Raw genomic sequence first — 18671 nt, 5'->3', positions numbered from 1 at the left:
TAACTGTAAGAACATCATATAAATGACCATGTCGCTCTAATCAGTGGTTTTACATTTGTGCAATGAGCAATGAAATTAAGTTTAGAAAAGGCTGAAAATGAGGAGAATTAAAATGTAAACATTGTTTAATGTGGAGGTTTCACTGATTTACCATCGGAAATAGATTAAAATACCGTTCAACTTTCATTTTTCCAGTCCTGTGAATAATGTCTACATAGCTGTAGTTGCTGATGGATGATACTCTACCTGCAATGTAGGTCATCATCCAGGAGTGAGTATACAGATCAATGGGGGGTACAAATGTCAGCTAAAAGGGACAACTTGAAGCAGTACAAGGTATATATACTGTACATAGGTCTTGTATGTATATCTTGTGATCAGGGAATTGGGCTTTGTTACTGCTGTGCAGTTCAGCAACGTCTCTCTTTGTGGTTCCTAGGTGGGCAAAAGGTGGACAACTCCTAAAGGAGGTGACCGAAGAAACCTTTGAGACGGTGGTGGATTACTCCTTCTTCATGGAGCCGGTGTCGTGCGAGGTCACCAATGCCCTAGGCAGCACCAACGTCAGCAGAACAGTGGATGTATATTGTAAGAGCCTGACCTGTGATCGCTGTCCCCGTTCACGTGTTCTTATTACAATTCCCAAGATAAGCTTATGTGCCATTAAGCAGACACACCTTTCACAATGTACAGCCACTGAAAGGCCTATTTATTAAAGGTTGAAATCAATATTATGCCTTATTTCTTTGCATGTCACACTGCCATTTCCTCTGCTGACCTTTTGTACAGAATGCAGAAAATTTTAGCAAGTAAATTGGACATACTGTGGCAAGATGAGAACACATTTATTTTGCCAAACTTTATTAAATAGACCCTGTAGTGCGGTAGTAGCAGAAGTTAAACATCTGAGGCAAAAGCTCTTAAAGGAGAACTATGGGGTCAGTGTTTTTCCCCATAGTTCTCTTAAGGGTCATGGGGGGACACAAACTAGCGTCCTCCCGTCACCCAAAGCTCAGTATATTGAGTCGGCTATATATAGGTTATACTGGGACCGCCGCAGCCGGGACGGATCCCGACATTACTGTCGAGATCCACCCAGCTGCATGATTGACAGCTGGCTCTGCCTATCTAGAGGCAGAGCCAGCTGTACCCAACCCCTCACCCGTCCGTTCCGCCAGTGAGTGCTGGAGGATCGGAGCGGGGAAGGGAATCCCTGCAGGGAGCCGTGAGTGACAGTCACTGCTCTCTGCAGGGACATGATCGAGCAGTGAGCCGAGCTGTGACAGTTTCATTGTCACACATCGGCTTGAACTATGAGGAGGAGTGAAAATCACTCACCTCATAGTTCTCCTTTAACGATTACACTGAGCAATCAGATTCTCGCTGCCATTCTCCAGAGTAGATTGTCAATTCTTCATATTTGATGACCACTGCCGAGGAAGCTTTGCGTACTTGTTTCCTTCTTGTATGCCCAACACGACACTTATCATTGGTTGTTATTATTATGAAATCTAAGCAGCGCTGTCATTCCCAAAAAGACAAACCAGATAGGTCTCTGGAGGTCAAACCAGAGGAGACTAAACAGGGGCCAACGTTCAGGCAAAGTTGGGTTGAGGTCAGCCACAGGGTCAAACCAACAGATATATTACAAAGGAGCTACTAGGTGAGGAGTTGGGGTCAAAACCAGGTAAACGACGACCAGACTATCTACCCCAAAATGGAGAGCAGGAACAGAGTGAATGCAAAGACTGAGGTGGATGGAGTTCCCTCAGACAAGATGCAGCCGGTGCAGTCAGGCCAGCCAAGATCAGAGACACAGAAGACAAACCAGAAGTGCTCCCTAGCCAAACTGTACCGTAGAGCTGCCAGCCAGACAATGGACTCTGGTGCTCCTTTGAAGGCTGAATGCCCAGTCACTGAGCGTGTTGACATTTTGCAGTGAATGAGTATCCGCCTGCTGGCATGTCCACGTGCCTATGCACAAAGCTCACCTGGTATTTATTGTGAGCGTGCACAAAGGCTGCAGCATGGACAATTGTGAAGCGCAGGAAAGTAGGCAGGGGGATGAGGGGACCGCTGGTGAGAGACCAAGATGGAGAATGAATGTGAGCTACAGCTTGTCCAACGGATGCCCAATTCACTGCTGAGCAGATGATGAAGGACTGTCAGGTGACCAATCAGAAAAACAGGAGAGAGGTGGCTACCTTACAGCAGCATGGGAGAAGAAGGCAAGGGAGTCTGGTCGCCATGAACAGCAATAACAGCCTCACTGCCTATAAATAAGGCCCATTGTCTATGACCTCATAATAAAGTGGCCATTACAATGTCATCCATTTATAGATAGGCTCCTCTAAGCAATATACCCAATTCATCTTTGTAGTTCCTGTGCTCCATCGTATCTATGTATGACTCATAAACTATCCATCCCACCAAAAAAAACTCTGTGTTCCAAAGTATTTCTAAGTGTCTCACTGTTCCCGATTACTTCAGTTGGACCTAGGATGACATCAGAACCAGAATCCGTTACCGTGGACCTTGGATCTGAAGCCACCTTTCACTGTGCGTGGACTGGTAACCCCTCGCTGACCATTGTCTGGATGAAGCGTGGCTCTGGAGTGGTATGTACCTACAGCATTGATGCTTATCTGCACATATGCCCTCAGATGTTGCTTTATTTGAATACCGTTTAAGAAGGTTGACATTTTATTGTAGGACACGGTGGGGTCACATTGGACTTTTTGGCCACTACCTGTGAGTTTTAAGTGGTATGTGCATATAACATTAATGTTTATCTGTAAATATGCCCAAAGATGTTGCTTTATTTCATAACTGCCCAAGAAAGGTGACAAATTTTATTGTAGGGCATGGTGGTGTCACACTGGACTCATTGGCCCCTACCTGTAATTCTAATCAGCATCCCATACACAGAAAGTGACATCACTAGGGCTGCAGCTAACGATTATTCTCATAATCAATTAGTTGTCCGATTATTTTTTCAATTAATCGATTAGTTGTATTAAAAAATCTCTCTCTCCCCTCCTCTCTCTCCCTCTCTCTATTAGTGATGGGCCCGGGCGTGTTCGCAAGCGCCTCGTGCCGAGCCAGGAAGCTGTCAGCTCGCAGGGCCAATCACAGGCACTGAGATATTTCCCGATCTCTGCAGCTACGGACCGGGAACATGTCTCAGTGCCTGTGATTGGCCCTGCGCGCTGACGGCTTCCTGGCGGGCACGGCACGAGGCGCTTGCGAACACGCCCGAGCCCATCACTACTCTCTACCCCTCCTCCCTCTCTCTCTTTCTGCCCTCCTCTCTCTCCCCCTCTCTCTATTTTTCCCAACTAATCGGTAATGAGAATAGTTGACAACTATTCTCATAATCGATTATTATCAATTTAATCGATTAGTTGTTGCAGCCCTAGACGTCACTGTATCACCATAAACAATATCAAGTGATTTTATCAGCCTTATTAGTGAACAGAGAAACATATTCAGCCCTATTTAATGAATAGGAATAAAAAGCATTCTATAGAGGGCCGGGAAGGGGTGTCAGTGTGCGGGTCACTGAACTCCTAAACCAGAGACTAATTGTATATCTCTGTTGGATCCTAGCTAATTTTTTTGGATAGAATGGACAAGGATTACATCTTTTGCTGTTTTTTCTCATTTCCTGTTCTGTTGATAACCATCATAGGTTAGATGTGAGGGAAGGCTTCACAGACAGTGACAACAACCTGATGGTGATTCTAACCTTTCCTCGCTTTATGAAAACTGAGCATTTTTTTTTCTTCTTCAAAATTGGGCTTGAAATCTACATGTAGAGGTCCAAAAATAGAAGCTGGTGGCACACCGTAAAATCTGACGCTGGTAAAACTTTATTGTTCTGGACAAGCAACACAAAGCCCCATGTGGGACCTCCTCCTCTGACACGGTTCACCCACATCTGAGCTTAAAGCGGAACCTTTACCCATATCTTTAAAATAACAACAAACTAGTTTTCTTCCCTAGTCCACTGACAGTGGCCATGTTAACTAAGGGCAGATTAGTAGCTCTCCTTTTACTTCCCGGAATTATGGCACATGTGACTAGACAAGTGACTAGGACATGTGACCATGCACATCATCTCAGGGGAGGAAAACGCCTTTCCCTGAGATCTGGTGAAATTACAGGTGAGATTTCCCAGCAATGCTCTGCTGATAACAAGTAAATCCCAGCATGCATTGCTTTGGCAAACTGAAATCATTTTGCCCTTTCAAAGCAGGAAGTAAACGCCCTGCAAAGTGTAAGTATTTCCAAATCACAGCATTTTTTTACCTGACATGTCTATGTTATTATTAATCATCATACATAGAGGCAGTGGCGTAACAATCGCCATAGCGACCCAGGCGGCCGCTATGGGGCCCGGGCACAGGGGGGCCCGGCCAGGGCAGCTATGGCATGCAAGGGTGCTGTCTGCCACTGACACAGCTCAGCAGCGGCCGCGGCGCATTTCCCCTCAAAGCCGCTGCGGAGCTGTGTCAGTGACAGCCAGCCGCTGCGGCAGATGAGACCGTTGTTCGCAAAGGAGGAGGAGGCGGGGCCCGCCTAAGAGCAACCCCGCCTCCTCTTACATCACTGGCCAGCACCCTAAGAGCAGGTGGGGCCAGTGATGTGTTTGTGGGTCGCCAGGGGACGGAACAGGAGTCGGGGCCCGGCGACCACAGAGGCCGACAGCGCTGACAGGTAAGAGATCTCAGACCCTGCAGAGCCCACCATGGAGAATCTATGGTGGGCTCTGCAGGGTCACTCTCCGGTGGGCTCTGTAAGTGGCATAACTAGCAATCACCGGGCTCCATACAAAATTTTGCTATGGGGCCCTGTGATTTCTAGTTACGCCCCTGCATAGAGGGAAGCATTGGTAGAATTTGATTTTGAATGTAACGGTACACTTTACTAATAGAGACATGTTTAAGCCCAGTTTTGGGTGAAATGCACCAGAGGAGGTCATAGGTGGAGCTTTTTGTTGCTTGTCCACTGGATATACAATGCGCCACCGGTTTATTTTATTTGGACTTAGCTTTTCTGAATCCAGTCGGCCAAAGGAGTGACTCACCATAAAGGGCTTGAGAGCAGCCAGAAACATTACTCTGTTCACTGGGAGCAGTGCTTCTCTATTTCCACCATGGGCACGGCTACGGAGGCGTAGACTTGTTCTACTCGGAGGTTTTCTAATGCTCCCACATGTTGAACTACAGAAGGTATTTAAACGGCTTCTATTTACAGAAATAAATGCAACTTTTTAGAAATTGCAGTCAGTTTATATCATGTTACCGATTGAGGTGTAAACAGCGCTCTGCAGATTTCTTTAATAAGGCAGCGCAGAGTTCAGTGATTACATGCAAAGTGCGCATTTCTGAGGTCACCAGTTGCCATCGCCTGCAGATCTGAGCTCTGGAAAATTCAATCTGAAAGGAACACTTTTTTTTTTAATATATCACAGGTGCTAAGTAATGAAAACTCCCTGACTTTGAAAAACGTGCGCCAGGAGGATGCTGGGAAGTATGTGTGCCGTGCCGTGGTTCCTCGGGTAGGCGCCGGTGAGAGGGAGCTCACCCTGACAGTGAATGGTAAGAAAAAATGTTCAGAATTTGGGAGGGTGAATGGATGAAATACATTGTGTTATATTGTGTTACATTGTATTAAATAAAAGTTGCAGGGTAGCGGGGACGTGCACTCGGCCTCTTAAAGGAGAACTATGAGGGGGGGGGGGGGCTTTTGACTCACCTCATAGTTCTAGCCGACCTGTGACAATGAGACTGTCACAGGTCGGCTCAGTAGATCGGGAGGTGAGGGAACACATACCGGCGTTTCGCTCACCTCTCGATCCTGTCACGGTTCTCTGCCGTGACAGGGGAGTGGCTGGATTCCCCTCTCCGATCTGCCAGCGCTGACTGGCGGAACGGACGGGGGAGGGGCGGGTACAGCTGGCTCTGCCTCTAGATAGGCAGAGCCAGCTGTCACTCACGCAGCTGGGCGGATCCAGACATAATTGTTGTGATCCGCTTCAGCTGCGGCGTCTCAGTATACCGGGAGCTGTAGCTCCCTATATACTGAGCTTAGGGTGACGGGAGGACGCTAGTTTGTGTCCTCCCGTTACCCTAAGGATATCTATGGGGAAAAGCCCTGACCCCATAGTTCTCCTTTAATACCGGTTAAATAAATTTTACCTTTGTTTAGCAGAAAGCAGGTGACCATTGTCTGTAGATGCTGAATGGGATGTAAATCTGTTCTACAGGAAGAGACGCTGCCCTGTTTTATGTCGTTATCTCGTACAGCGGGGAAGAGACGCAGATTTAGCTTTTTAATATTAGAGATGTGTTTGTGGGTCCCTTAAATAGGCAGAAATCCATTTCCGTTGGCTCTGCCGTGCCCGATAGTAATCAGCTTCCACCATTAAAGAAATACTTTATTCTGTCTAACGATGGCAAGGTGCAGCCAGCCTGATTGGAGAGGCAATCGTGTTATGTATTACTGGCTTATAAAATGATGCAAATTCAATACTGAACCCTACGGACTAAGACTGGGATGCCATTAAAGTTCATGTGCGTGTAAAGGCGTCCCAATACTTTTGGGTAATATAGTGTATTTCACACATAAAGAGCTCCCCTCCCGTGCCTGGGAACATTCCCCCTCCCCGGGCGGTGGTTCAGGGGAAGAATGTGGTGGGGCGTGCGGCTTTGTTAGGGCCGCGCTGTCGGCAGCTCTCTGTCCGGTCCCTCCCAGTTCACTGATGTCATCCCGGTGACAGGTTATCTTTCAATTTGAACTCCAAGGCAAGTAGCTAAAAGCACACACATACTGTATATGAGAGTCAAATCATTTGTATTTCTATCCATCCAGTCCTGAGGTTTACACAGCATGTCAACGCAGCACAAAGCTATCTGGTATGGCAGAAGACCCGATTTGTCTTTGCTGCAGTTCAGTAACACTTACAGGTCTTCTCCCTCCCCCACTCTATGACTGGATCATGAAAGGAGAAGCAGCAGACTGATGAGCTCATCTCTGCTCTCTCCTCCTATCTGCATGCTCCGTCCTCTGCATGTGCTGCTTCTCCATCTTCCATTCCGAGCTCTACTGCTGGAGGCCGATACTAAGTCAAATTCAGGTACTTACACTGCTTGCACATTTGATGATGTGTTATAGATGACGGGGCTGTAATAATTTGTGTCCTTTATATGGGGTTCAGCTTTATTCTCAGCCTCCATATCAATGTGTGCGATCTGATTGGTTGCTGCGGCCAGTGCGGACGCCTTTCCCTTCTCTGGTTACAGACGTGACAGATTGCTGCTGTGATAATGAAGGCGATTTATCAGTGGCGGGTCCTGTGTGATGTGTGGATGCCGAGTGTCGGCCTGCTCGCCATCTGGACACGTCCGTGGTTCGCTCTCGGGCAATTACAGGCGGCGCGGCGTTGGATTTCTGCTCGCCGAGACTCCGGAGCGCCTCACATTTATTTCCAGTTCTCTAATCTGGCTGAAGGGGGAAATGGCGACGCTAAAATCTGCAGCTCCTCGCCGCCCGTCACGTCCTGACAACACACTCCCCCCGTGTCATCCTCTCCACTGACAGCATCGTATCCCAGGTCCCGGCCAGGTCCATACTCACAGATCAACACAAAGCATATTTGTGGTCTCCTACCTGCCAACACCCATATAAAGCTCCGGCCTCCCCTTCAGTGTTATATCCGACCTCCGGCCTCCCCTTCAGTCTCATATCTGACCTCCAGCCTCCCCTTCAGTCTTCTGTCTGACCTCCGTCTCCCCCTTCAGTCTTCTATCTGACCTCCGTCCTTCCCTTCAGTCTTCTATCTGACCTCCGTCCTTCCCTTCAGTCTTCTATCTGCCCTCCGTCCTTCCCTTCAGTCTTCTATCTGACCTCCGTCCTTCCCTTCAGTCTTCTATCTGCCCTCCGTCCTTCCCTTCAGTCTTCTATCTGACCTCCGTCCTTCCCTTCAGTCTTCTATCTGCCCTCCGTCCTTCCCTTCAGTCTTCTATCTGACCTCCGTCCTTCCCTTCAGTCTTCTATCTGCCCTCCGTCCTTCCCTTCAGTCTTCTATCTGACCTCCGTCCTTCCCTTCAGTCTTCTATCTGCCCTCCGTCCTTCCCTTCAGTCTTCTATCTGACCTCCGTCCTTCCCTTCAGTCTTCTATCTGCCCTCCGTCCTTCCCTTCAGTCTTCTATCTGACCTCCGTCCTTCCCTTCAGTCTTCTATCTGCCCTCCGTCCTTCCCTTCAGTCTTCTATCTGACCTCCGTCCTTCCCTTCAGTCTTCTATCTGCCCTCCGTCCTTCCCTTCAGTCTTCTATCTGACCTCCGTCCTTCCCTTCAGTCTTCTATCTGCCCTCCGTCCTTCCCTTCAGTCTTCTATCTGACCTCCGTCCTTCCCTTCAGTCTTCTATCTGCCCTCCGTCCTTCCCTTCAGTCTTCTATCTGACCTCCGTCCTTCCCTTCAGTCTTCTATCTGCCCTCCGTCCTTCCCTTCAGTCTTCTATCTGACCTCCGTCCTTCCCTTCAGTCTTCTATCTGCCCTCCGTCCTTCCCTTCAGTCTTCTATCTGACCTCCGTCCTTCCCTTCAGTCTTCTATCTGCCCTCCGTCCTTCCCTTCAGTCTTCTATCTGACCTCCGTCCTTCCCTTCAGTCTTCTATCTGCCCTCCGTCCTTCCCTTCAGTCTTCTATCTGACCTCCGTCCTCCCCTTCAGTCTCATATCTGACCTCCGTCCTTCCCTGCACACTGGGAGCTTCTCACAATGCGCATTAGAAGCTGCAGCAAGTCAGAGAGATCCCACCTCAATTCCTGGCTGGAGGACGTCCAACATCATCTATCCTGACTGTCCCTGGCCCCGCCCCTTTCATTCATTCATTCAGTTATTTCAATCATGGAGGCTCGGCATCATATGTGGGCGTTACCTAGAGCGGTCTGCAAGCAAATACATCCTGCCTAGGACCGCCCACTCCAGACTGACACCCACCCATCAAGGCAATACAATATTTGCATAACTCCTCCCAAGAACCCGCCTACTGCTTGTATCAGGGCTGAGGGTTCTTGAGAGAATTACTGAGAGAAGGTGCTGTGTTGTTTTTTCAAGAAGCTATGTATTGCACCCTGCCGGCCCCTCCCACCAGCCATGAGCTGCCTGAATTGCATATAGAAGCACAAAGACCCAGTGATGACATCATTGGGGCTAAAATGAGGTGTGCAATTAAGGTTTGGGATTATATTGATCAGCCTGTTGATGGGGGAGGGGCAACATATTATCAGATTAAACTTCAGATTACAAATTGCCTTTCCTTTTGGAAGGTTGGTGAGGCCCAATCAATGTGTAATCCCCAGTCCAAAACACCCCGTACAAACTATGGGAGACATTTATAAAACTCGTTCTCTGGTTTCTACTTAAAGGAGAACTAGGGGGTCAGGGCTTTTCCCCATAGTCCTCCTTAGGGTAACGGGAGGACACAAACTAGCGTCCTCCCCTCACCCTAAGCTCAGTATATAGGGAGCTACAGCTCGCGGTATACTGAGACGCCGGAGCGGATCCCGACAATTGTGCCGAGATCCACCCAGCTGCGTGACTGACAGCTGGCTCCTCCTATCTAGAGGCAGAGCCAGCTGTACCCGCCCCCTCCCCCGTCCGTTCCGCCAGTCAGCGCTGGAGGATCGGAGCGGGGAGGGGGAATCCAACCCCTCCCATGTCACGGAGAGCTGTGACAGGATCGAGAGGTGAGCGAACGCCGGTATGTGTTCGCTCACCTCCCGATCTACTGAGCCGACCTGTGACAGTCTCATTGTCACAGGTCGGCTAGAGCTATGAGGTGAGTGAAAAGCCCCTCCCCCCTCATAGATCTCCTTTAAAACATACAAATTCTGCCTATTATTTCTGAAAAATAAAACAGAAATCGCGCAATTTCGCACAATAAGGAAACTGGATTTCAGAAAAGAATGCAAAAGCCAAAATACGCGATGTGCAGCCGGCGTGAATTTTTTTCTGTTCGTCTCCTACATGCCTGCGCTCTGATCATCTGCTTCATGGAGCCGAACGACAGAACAGCTCAAAGCAATTGTGAAGTCTGCTTTCCAAAAATGAGGCCGTTATATAACATATATAATGTATAGGAAACAATATACTATGTAACATATACACTGAGAGGGCCGGACCATTATAAATAGGGAAGCAGGTTGGTTACCACGACACGTGAAGTGATTTGTTTCTGAAGATTCGGGGAAACAACGCGATGTAACAGCCTTTGAACGCGGGATGATTGTTGGCGCTCGGAGCCATGGAGCGAGTATCAGCAAAACAGCAGAATTCGGTACATGTTCAGGAGCGGCTCATTGTTAAAGTGTTTAAAGACCGGACTGTCAGCCGAAAATCTGGGTCTGAACGTGCGAATTGTGGCCGTCAGCGACTAGTCAGTGTTAGGGCAGAACGGGGGAGGGGCAAGACTGGTACAGGACAACAGAAGGGCGACAGCGCCGTGTCAGATTCCTCGCATCACCTTTCATCATCTCGTGGAGTCACCAGGCGGCCCAACCAAGTACTGATGGGGGGGGTCATAATCTGGCCACTCAGTGTATATCAAAGAAAACCCTCTACAAAGTACAAAAATGCTGCCAATACCTTCTTATTGATTGCACTCCTGTGGTCATGTGACCGTGGGGCTCAGTTGCAATGCCAGTTGTGCTGGGTGGGGGAGTGTTTGTAGATAGAAGGCATCCCAACACCAGTCCTTCCTCCTTTTTCCCCGCAGCGTACCTCACTCACCTCCCTGCTTCTTCAGGCTGTCCAGCTGAGCAGAGCTGGGCCGGGAGAGAGTAGTGTTGGCCTGACTATAGGCACACCTGCATCAGCATGGCATCCTAAAACTCCAATTAGATGTACGGCACAAAAGAGGATTATTCACTAATGAGCCGAAGGATCCAGCTGTATTTTCGGGTACGTCAACCGCCTCTGCCCTTCGGTTCAGTGGAACCCAAAGGCTGCTGTACGGGCTATTCACTATAGCCTGTACAGCACCTGAGCCGAACCCATATGCTGTGGATCGGCTGAGCCGAAGTGTGGAGTTAATTAAAAATTAAAAAAAAAATACTTTTTAAACATTTAATCTAATTTTTTTTTCTATTCTGCTCGCTACCTCGGAGGTAGCAAGCAGAATGGCCGAGCCGTATGCCGTTTTGGAGTGAGCTGCCGGAGGTCCGGCTCAGCCGATCCAGATGTTGTATCGCCTGAGTGGAACTCCTTCTGCACTTCGGCTCAGCCGAACATGTGGAGGGTGATTTTAGCCGATGTACGGGTGATTTTAGCCGATGTACGGGTGATTTTAGCCAATGTATGGGTGATTTTAGCCGATGTACGGGTGATTTTAGCCGATGTACGGGTGATTTTAGCCAATGTATGGGTGATTTTAGCCGATGTACAGGTGATTTTAGACGATGTATGGGTGATTTTAGCCGATGTACAGGTGATTTTAGCCGATGTATGGGTGATTTTAGCCAATGTACGGGTGATTTTAGCCCGATGTATGGGTGATTTTAGCCAATGTACGGGTGATTTTAGCCAATGTATGGGTGATTTTAGCCGATGTACGGGGGATTTTAGGCCGATGTACGGGTGATTTTAGCCGATGTACGGGTGATTTTAGCCGATATAACGGTGAAATCAGCCGTACAAGGCTGAAATGAATAGCCGAACAGCGTCTGGCTCACTTCACTTCGGCAGCTAAGTGAATAACCCCCCCAAAGGGCCCATGCTGGTGTAAATCTACTTTGGTGCTTAACATGGCCAGGAAACTAAAGAAAATGATCAACGGGAATGGCAGGATCACCAGATATTTAATTTGCATTCAACACAGTGTATACAAAAGCCAGATGTATGTACACGATGAGGAACATGGTACAAAAGTGTTAATATTTAGGGGGTACATGCACTTTAAAGGTGAACTATGAGGTGAGTGCTTTTCACTCACCTCATAGTTCTAGCCGACCTGTGATTCTGCCTCTAGATAGGCAGAGCCAGCTGTCACTCACGCAGCTGGGCGGATCTCGACATCGATGTCGGGATCCGCTCTGGCTGCGGCGTCTCAGTATACCGCGAGCTGTGGCTCCCTATATACTGAGCTTAGGGTGACGGGAGGACGCTAGTTTGTGTCCTCCCGTTACCCTAAGGAGAACTATGGGGAAAAGCCCTGACCCCATAGTTCTCTTTTAATATTTAGGGGGTACATGCACTTTAAGTGGAGCGGAAAATGAGACGTTATTGTTGCATTATGGGAACTGGCCTTTTTTTTTTTTATTCCTCTGGTTCAGTCTTGCTCACGTATAAAATACTGAGCAGCAGCAGTGGCCACAATGAGATCAATTTCAAGTTTAGCGCTGGGCACAATCAATAATGACATCAATGCTGCAGTCTGTCAATACCAATAGCACAGCAGTTTTTGTTTTTCCCGAGTCCACCAGTTACATTTTTTTTAGGGTCACCAGGTATTTTCTGAAACAGTAAAATAAGAGCACGCCAAAACAGAAAGTTTAATTTCGGGGGCCTCTAATGGAGAAAAAATCAAACACATTTTGGTTTTCCTGGCACTTTAATGCATTGGGATGAATGTTAAAAAGGGAAGCTACACTGATTGACCTTAGGCGGTTCAGTGTCTCCCTCCGGGAAGATTAAAGTCCTCTCCTGAATGTCAGCCCCGGCCGCCTATTTCTCCTAATTTCCCAGCGCGCACCGCTTCCCCCTGTCCCTAAATAACACGCACACACACGGAGATAATGCAATAAGAGGCATGCGGGAGCTGTGGGGAGATATGCCAGTGGCATCACATTGAGCCAGGATGAGGAATGCGCCATTTGGCTTTATCTCGCCCGCGCCTTGCAAAGTGATATTGTTTTCCTTCAACTCGAGTTCCCTTATCGACAGCAGGAGTTTAATTACAATTAAATAGCTAGCAGAAAACAAAAGCAGCGGTAAGAAAACAACGCAGGCAGGCAGAGGGGCTTGTAGAAAATTTAAGAGGGAAGTCATGCGTCGTGTAACGAGGGGCTCTGTCATCTGGGGAAACGTCTTGGGAAAAAAAAAATGTTGTGTCGGTATGGCGGTATACCTGGGTCTTTGGGTTTTCACAGAGCGTTGTAACGGTGCACCCCACAGATAACGCACATGACAAGAATCCCTGAGCCACTGCCGAGGACAGTTAGAGGTAAAAGTCCGATGTCACTGGCGGCAGAATAACGCACATTTGGAATTCTGGAGACTTCTGGAGATCAAAATTACAATTTTACAGATAACTTACATCAGTTCATTTGTTATTTTACTGACCTCACTGGAGCTGGTGACATTTTTGCTGTGTGTAGCTGTTTGTTTTTTTAATGTATTACTAGGGATGCGCTGATGATGATTTTTTCGGGTATCGAATACTGATATCTATATTTCGGTACTCGCCGATACCGGAACTTCCGGTAGCATAGAGCCGGTGATCGATCGAAAGTTCGAACTTATCGAGTTTCCTTAGAACTACGAGGTTCGCACACAAAACTTCTTCTGCACGAGCGCCATCCGCGGCATTGCCCTATACACATGCACCACAGCAATAAAGTAATAAATGAAGCACGTTATTTATCTCCGGTGCCCCACTCAAGCGGCGGCCATATTGAGTGGGGCACCGGAGATAAATAACGTGCTTCATTTATTACTTTATTGCTGTGGTGTATGTGTATAGGGCATGACGCTCGTGCACAACACATTTCTTGCCCAAAAATCGTAGTTCTAAGGAAACCGGAAGTCATGCGGTCCCACAACTCGATAAGTTTCTACTATCGACAGAACACCGGCTCCCCGGCAATCGGGAAGCCAGGTGACGTGTCATTACCCGCCACCCGGCTTCTTAATTGCCCGGGGAAGCCGACTCCATTCTGTTTGGCCGGCTCGATACTGATTGGCCAGAAAGCCGGCTTCCCAGCCAATCGGCATCGAGGCCGGCCAAACAGATCTGACAATATGGTGACACGACCCCCACCCTGCAGGCACCTCATTCCCCTCACATAGATCCTTAGCAGCATTCATTACCGTACCAGTTAGGGTTGCCACCTGTACGGGATTCACCCGGACAGTCCGGGTTTTGAATGCTGTGTCCGGGTTTCATGGCTGCCATATTGAGTGGGGCACCGGAGATAAATAACGTGCTTCATTTATTACTTTATTGCTGTGGTGTATGTGTATAGGGCATGACGCTCGTGCACAACACATTTCTTGCCCAAAAATCGTAGTTCTAAGGAAACCGGAAGTCATGCGGTCCCACAACTCGATAAGTTTCTACTATCGACAGAACACCGGCTCCCCGGCAATCGGGAAGCCAGGTGACGTGTCATTACCCGCCACCCGGCTTCTTAATTGCCCGGGGAAGCCGACTCCATTCTGTTTGGCCGGCTCGATACTGATTGGCCAGAAAGCCGGCTTCCCAGCCAATCGGCATCGAGGCCGGCCAAACAGATCTGACAATATGGTGACACGACCCCCACCCTGCAGGCACCTCATTCCCCTCACATAGATCCTTAGCAGCATTCATTACCGTACCAGTTAGGGTTGCCACCTGTACGGGATTCACCCGGACAGTCCGGGTTTTGAATGCTGTGTCCGGGTTTCATGGCAGCAGAAACCCGGACACATGATGTCAGGCAGACAGGGGCAACGAAAATTAAGACAGGGGCTACTGGCCACCCACTGAAAATAGTCTTGACTATGATATTAACATATAAATGGGTGGCACTATTTACATATAAATAAGCTGCAACTCATTCTCCCCAAAACAATTTGCTAGAGTGTTCGGGTTTCACTGAAAGAAAAGGTGGCAACCCTAGTACCAGTCCCTCGGCCAGCGGAGCAGACACCTCTCTCCAAGGATCTGCCCACGTCTCCTGTGTGTACAGCACCCACGTGATCGGCCCTCAGCTTGCTACTGCACGTGCACAGACTGCCCAGTGCTTTCATTCAGAAATCCTGTGCATGCGCAGTAGCAGGCTGAGGGCCGATCACGTGGGCGCTGTACACACAGGAGACGTGGGCAGATCCCGGGGAGCTAGGAGAGCGGTGTCTGCCCAGCTGGCCAAGGGACTGGTACGGTAATGACTGCTGCTAAGGATCTATGTGAGGGGAATGATTTGTCTGCAGAGTTGGGGGTCGTGTCGCCATATTAGCGGCTTCCCGGGCCAATCAGCATCGAGCCAGAAATTGAGGGAAATTGAGGGAACTTCTGCATCCAGGCGTGGTTCTCCAAACGTCCTCGTGAACCTGCTGCACGTGGTGGCAGCTGCCATTGATTTACATAGAGCCTCCCACCCACAGGAAAAGGTCTCAAATGGGTTTGCCCCCTTCACAAGTGCGAATGGGGCCTGATACTATTGGTTTTGTGTCCTGCCTATTTCTCTCCTGGTCTCAGTCCTCCTAAGCAGGGGATTACAGCAGGCCGATATCAAGGCTGATTTAGGTACCTATGCTACCTCTGCGTAGGAAAAAAATAAATTGATTTTTAATAAATACTTAACCTGATTATATGGTATTTTTTAGATCTGAAGTTCAGCTTTAATCACTTGGAATGATTTGATGAATAAAATGAATGTCATGTCATGCTCCAAATTTCAGTCTGGAAGATGCATGTTAGCGCCAACATTTCAGGGGTGAAGTCACACTCTAATCGCACTTCCCGTCATTGAAGAGCGGTCATCAGAAGTTAATAGGCAAATTCTCTCCGTGTACATGTGTTTACAGACACCTGCAGAAGTCTCTCCGATACATCACAAATCAGAAAATATACTACAAAGACATGAAGGGAATTATGATGAAGAACAGCGGCGTAGAATATTTTGAATACATATTTGTGCCAAGTAAAGTTCCCAAAATGTTGTCAGTAAAATCACTTCTTTTCTTAAAATGGAACTTTGGTTAAAGGAGAACTATGAGGGAGTGATTTCCACTCACCTCATAGTTCTAGCCGACCTGTGACAATGAAACTGTCACAGGTCGGCTCAGTAGATCGGGAGGTGAGCGAACACATACCGGCATTCGCTCACCTCTCGATCCTGTCACGGCTCTCTGCCGTGACTGGGGAGGGGCTGGATTCCCCCCCTCCCCGCTCCGATCCGCCAGCGCTGACTGGCAGAACGGACGGGGGAGGGGGCGGGTACAACTGGCTCTGCCTCTAGATAGGCAGAGCCAGCTGTCAGTCACGCAGCTGGGCGGATCCCGGCATAATTGTCGGGATGCGCTTCAGCTGCAGCGCCTCAGTATATAGCGAGCTGTAGCTCGCTATATACTGAGCTTAGGGTAACGGGAGGACGCTAGTTTGTGTCCTCCCGTGACCCTAAGGAGAACTATGGGCAAAAGCCCTGACCCCATAGTTCTCCTTTAAACAAAAGCTTAAGAGAGCAGAAAACCTTTCCCCTCGTCTCCTTAGATTTTATTCCAGTGCACACTTCATGTGGCTCATGCATCTGTAAGATGTTGGGTGCCACGGTTGACGAATCTCAGCGTTTTTAATGTCTGTTACATCATAAGCGCGATTAATAGCTGGAGATGATAGCTTGAAGCAGCGGAGAAGATGGCGGCGCTGATGCACGGCATGCGGAGTAACAGCTTAGCCCTGTCAGGGCCGAAGAAGGGTATATGGCTGTATGAGGTATGACGTACATATCTGTGCATTGTGTCACCAGCCCTGGTGTGGTTCCTCTTCAAAGTCCACGTTTTATACCACTTTTCACATTACGCCCATATTTAGGGTGTAACATCCTCATTGGCCTTCCACTACACAGGCTCCTCCCCCCTTCAGTCTATCATGAATGCAGCTGCTAGACTCATTCACCTAACCAACCGCTCAGTGTCTGCAACCCCCCTCTGCCGATCCCTGCACTGGCTTCCACTCGCCCACCCCCCTCTGCCGATCCCTGCACTGGCTTCCACTCGCCCACCCCCCTCTGCCGATCCCTGCACTGGCTTCCACTCGCCCACCCCCCTCTGCCGATCCCTGCACTGGCTTCCACTCGCCCACCCCCCTCTGCCGATCCCTGCACTGGCTTCCACTCGCCCACCCCCCTCTGCCGATCCCTGCACTGGCTTCCACTCGCCCACCCCCCTCTGCCGATCCCTGCACTGGCTTCCACTCGCCCACCCCCCTCTGCCGATCCCTGCACTGGCTTCCACTCGCCCACAGGATAACATTCAAAATATTAACAGTAACTTATAAAGCCGTCCACAACTCTGCCCCCGGATATATCTCAGACCTTGTCTCAAAATATCACCCTAACCGTCCCCTCCGCTCTTCCCTAGACCTCCTGCTTTCCAGCTTCCTAGTCAACTCCTCCCATACTCGCCTCCAGGACTTCTCTGAGTCTCTCCCATCCTCTGGAACTCTTTACCCCAACCTGTCCATCCATCTCCCACCTTGACTGTCTTTAGGCGTTCCCTAAAGACTCATCTCTTCAGGGAAGCCGATCCCTCCTCAACCCAACCACTGAACCATCAGGTTCTCAAACAATTCATCCACACACAGCCACCTCCTCATGTATCATTTCCCCCTCCTCTTTCAGATTGTAAGCTCTCAGGGGCGGGGCCCTCCTCACCATCTTGTCTTGAATTGTAATGTCTTCCTTACATTGTAAAGCGCTGCACAAACTGTTGGCGCTATATAAATCCTGTTTAATAATAATATGAAACATGGTATAAAGAACTACCCCCAAAACCGTTCCTCTTACCTGAATCACAAGGCAGATTTTTCCAGCAGAATATATTTTTTTCTGTGGCTCCACCCACACAGCGGCTTCATGCAGGCCCAGGATTGTGTACAAACATTACTACAAGTCCCATCTGCTCCAGTGGCCGAGGAGGACCTATAGTGCTGTTTGTACATAATAATGGGCCTGCATGAAGCGGCTATGTGGGTGGACTTGTAGGGAGTTGTAGAGCAAGGGTAGCAAACCTCCGGCCCTCCAGCTGTGGGTGGAACTACAAATCCCATGAGGCATTGCAAGATTCTCACAGCCACAGACATGACTCCCGGAGAGAGATGCATCATGGGATTTTGTAGTTTCACCACAGCTGGGAGTGCCGGAGCTTTGCTGCCCCTGTTGTAGAGAGTGTGCACCGGCAATTCCCCTCTGCAGTTCAGCAGCACTTCCTGCCTCAGGTCTCTCACACTTCCTGCCTGTGACCTCCTCACAGGGGACATTTTGCAAAAAGGTGCAATGCTCTGTAGGTACTATTGCAAAAAATGAGATCAATGTCGCTGCGTTTACTACTTTTTTTGCAGAAGGCGGACTGCGCTTTTAAAGACGGTTTTTGATACCAAAATAGTTTATATGCATAAAATAAATGTATATGCATTGACTTTTTGTGGCCAGATGTAGCGAGAATCCAGTGCCTGTGGGGAGCAGATTGGATTTGTGGGCAACAAAGTGATTGAAGAGGTTGGAAAACTTTGTCAGATCGTTACTGTTTTCCATATTGCTGGGACTACTGTCTGTGCGTGGCTCTCCCACCCCCTTCCACTGTCATAAACAGGCACACTCCTGGGCACAATTGTTTTGGGGAGAAGCAAGTAAGGAGACACCAGGAGATGTCCAGTAAGTAGAAAACCAAACAGGAAGACACAATGGG

General features: G+C 48.8%; 1 protein-coding gene across 3 annotated transcripts in view; it reads left to right on the top strand.

The window, feature by feature from the left end:
• KIRREL3 (kin of IRRE like 3 (Drosophila)) overlaps positions 1 to 18671 on the top strand; it is a 338979-nt gene that overhangs the window by 232806 nt on the left and 87502 nt on the right. For 2 of the 3 annotated variants that reach the window (XM_018561196.1, XM_018561194.1), the window contains exons 7-9: positions 440 to 588; positions 2491 to 2618; positions 5477 to 5603. In XM_018561196.1, coding sequence (XP_018416698.1) covers positions 440 to 588; positions 2491 to 2618; positions 5477 to 5603 — 404 coding nt within the window. Of the gene's footprint in view, positions 1 to 439; positions 589 to 2490; positions 2623 to 5476; positions 5604 to 18671 lie in introns of all 3 variants that reach the window. The other variant, XM_018561195.1, reaches the window with a different exon arrangement.

Source organism: Nanorana parkeri, unplaced genomic scaffold (genome assembly GCF_000935625.1).
Source record: "Nanorana parkeri isolate BGI_ZX_2015 unplaced genomic scaffold, ASM93562v1 scaffold506, whole genome shotgun sequence".
NCBI lineage: Eukaryota > Metazoa > Chordata > Amphibia > Anura > Dicroglossidae > Nanorana > Nanorana parkeri.
Note: the sequence above shows the minus strand (reverse complement) of the source record. Positions and strands in the feature narration are given on the sequence as shown.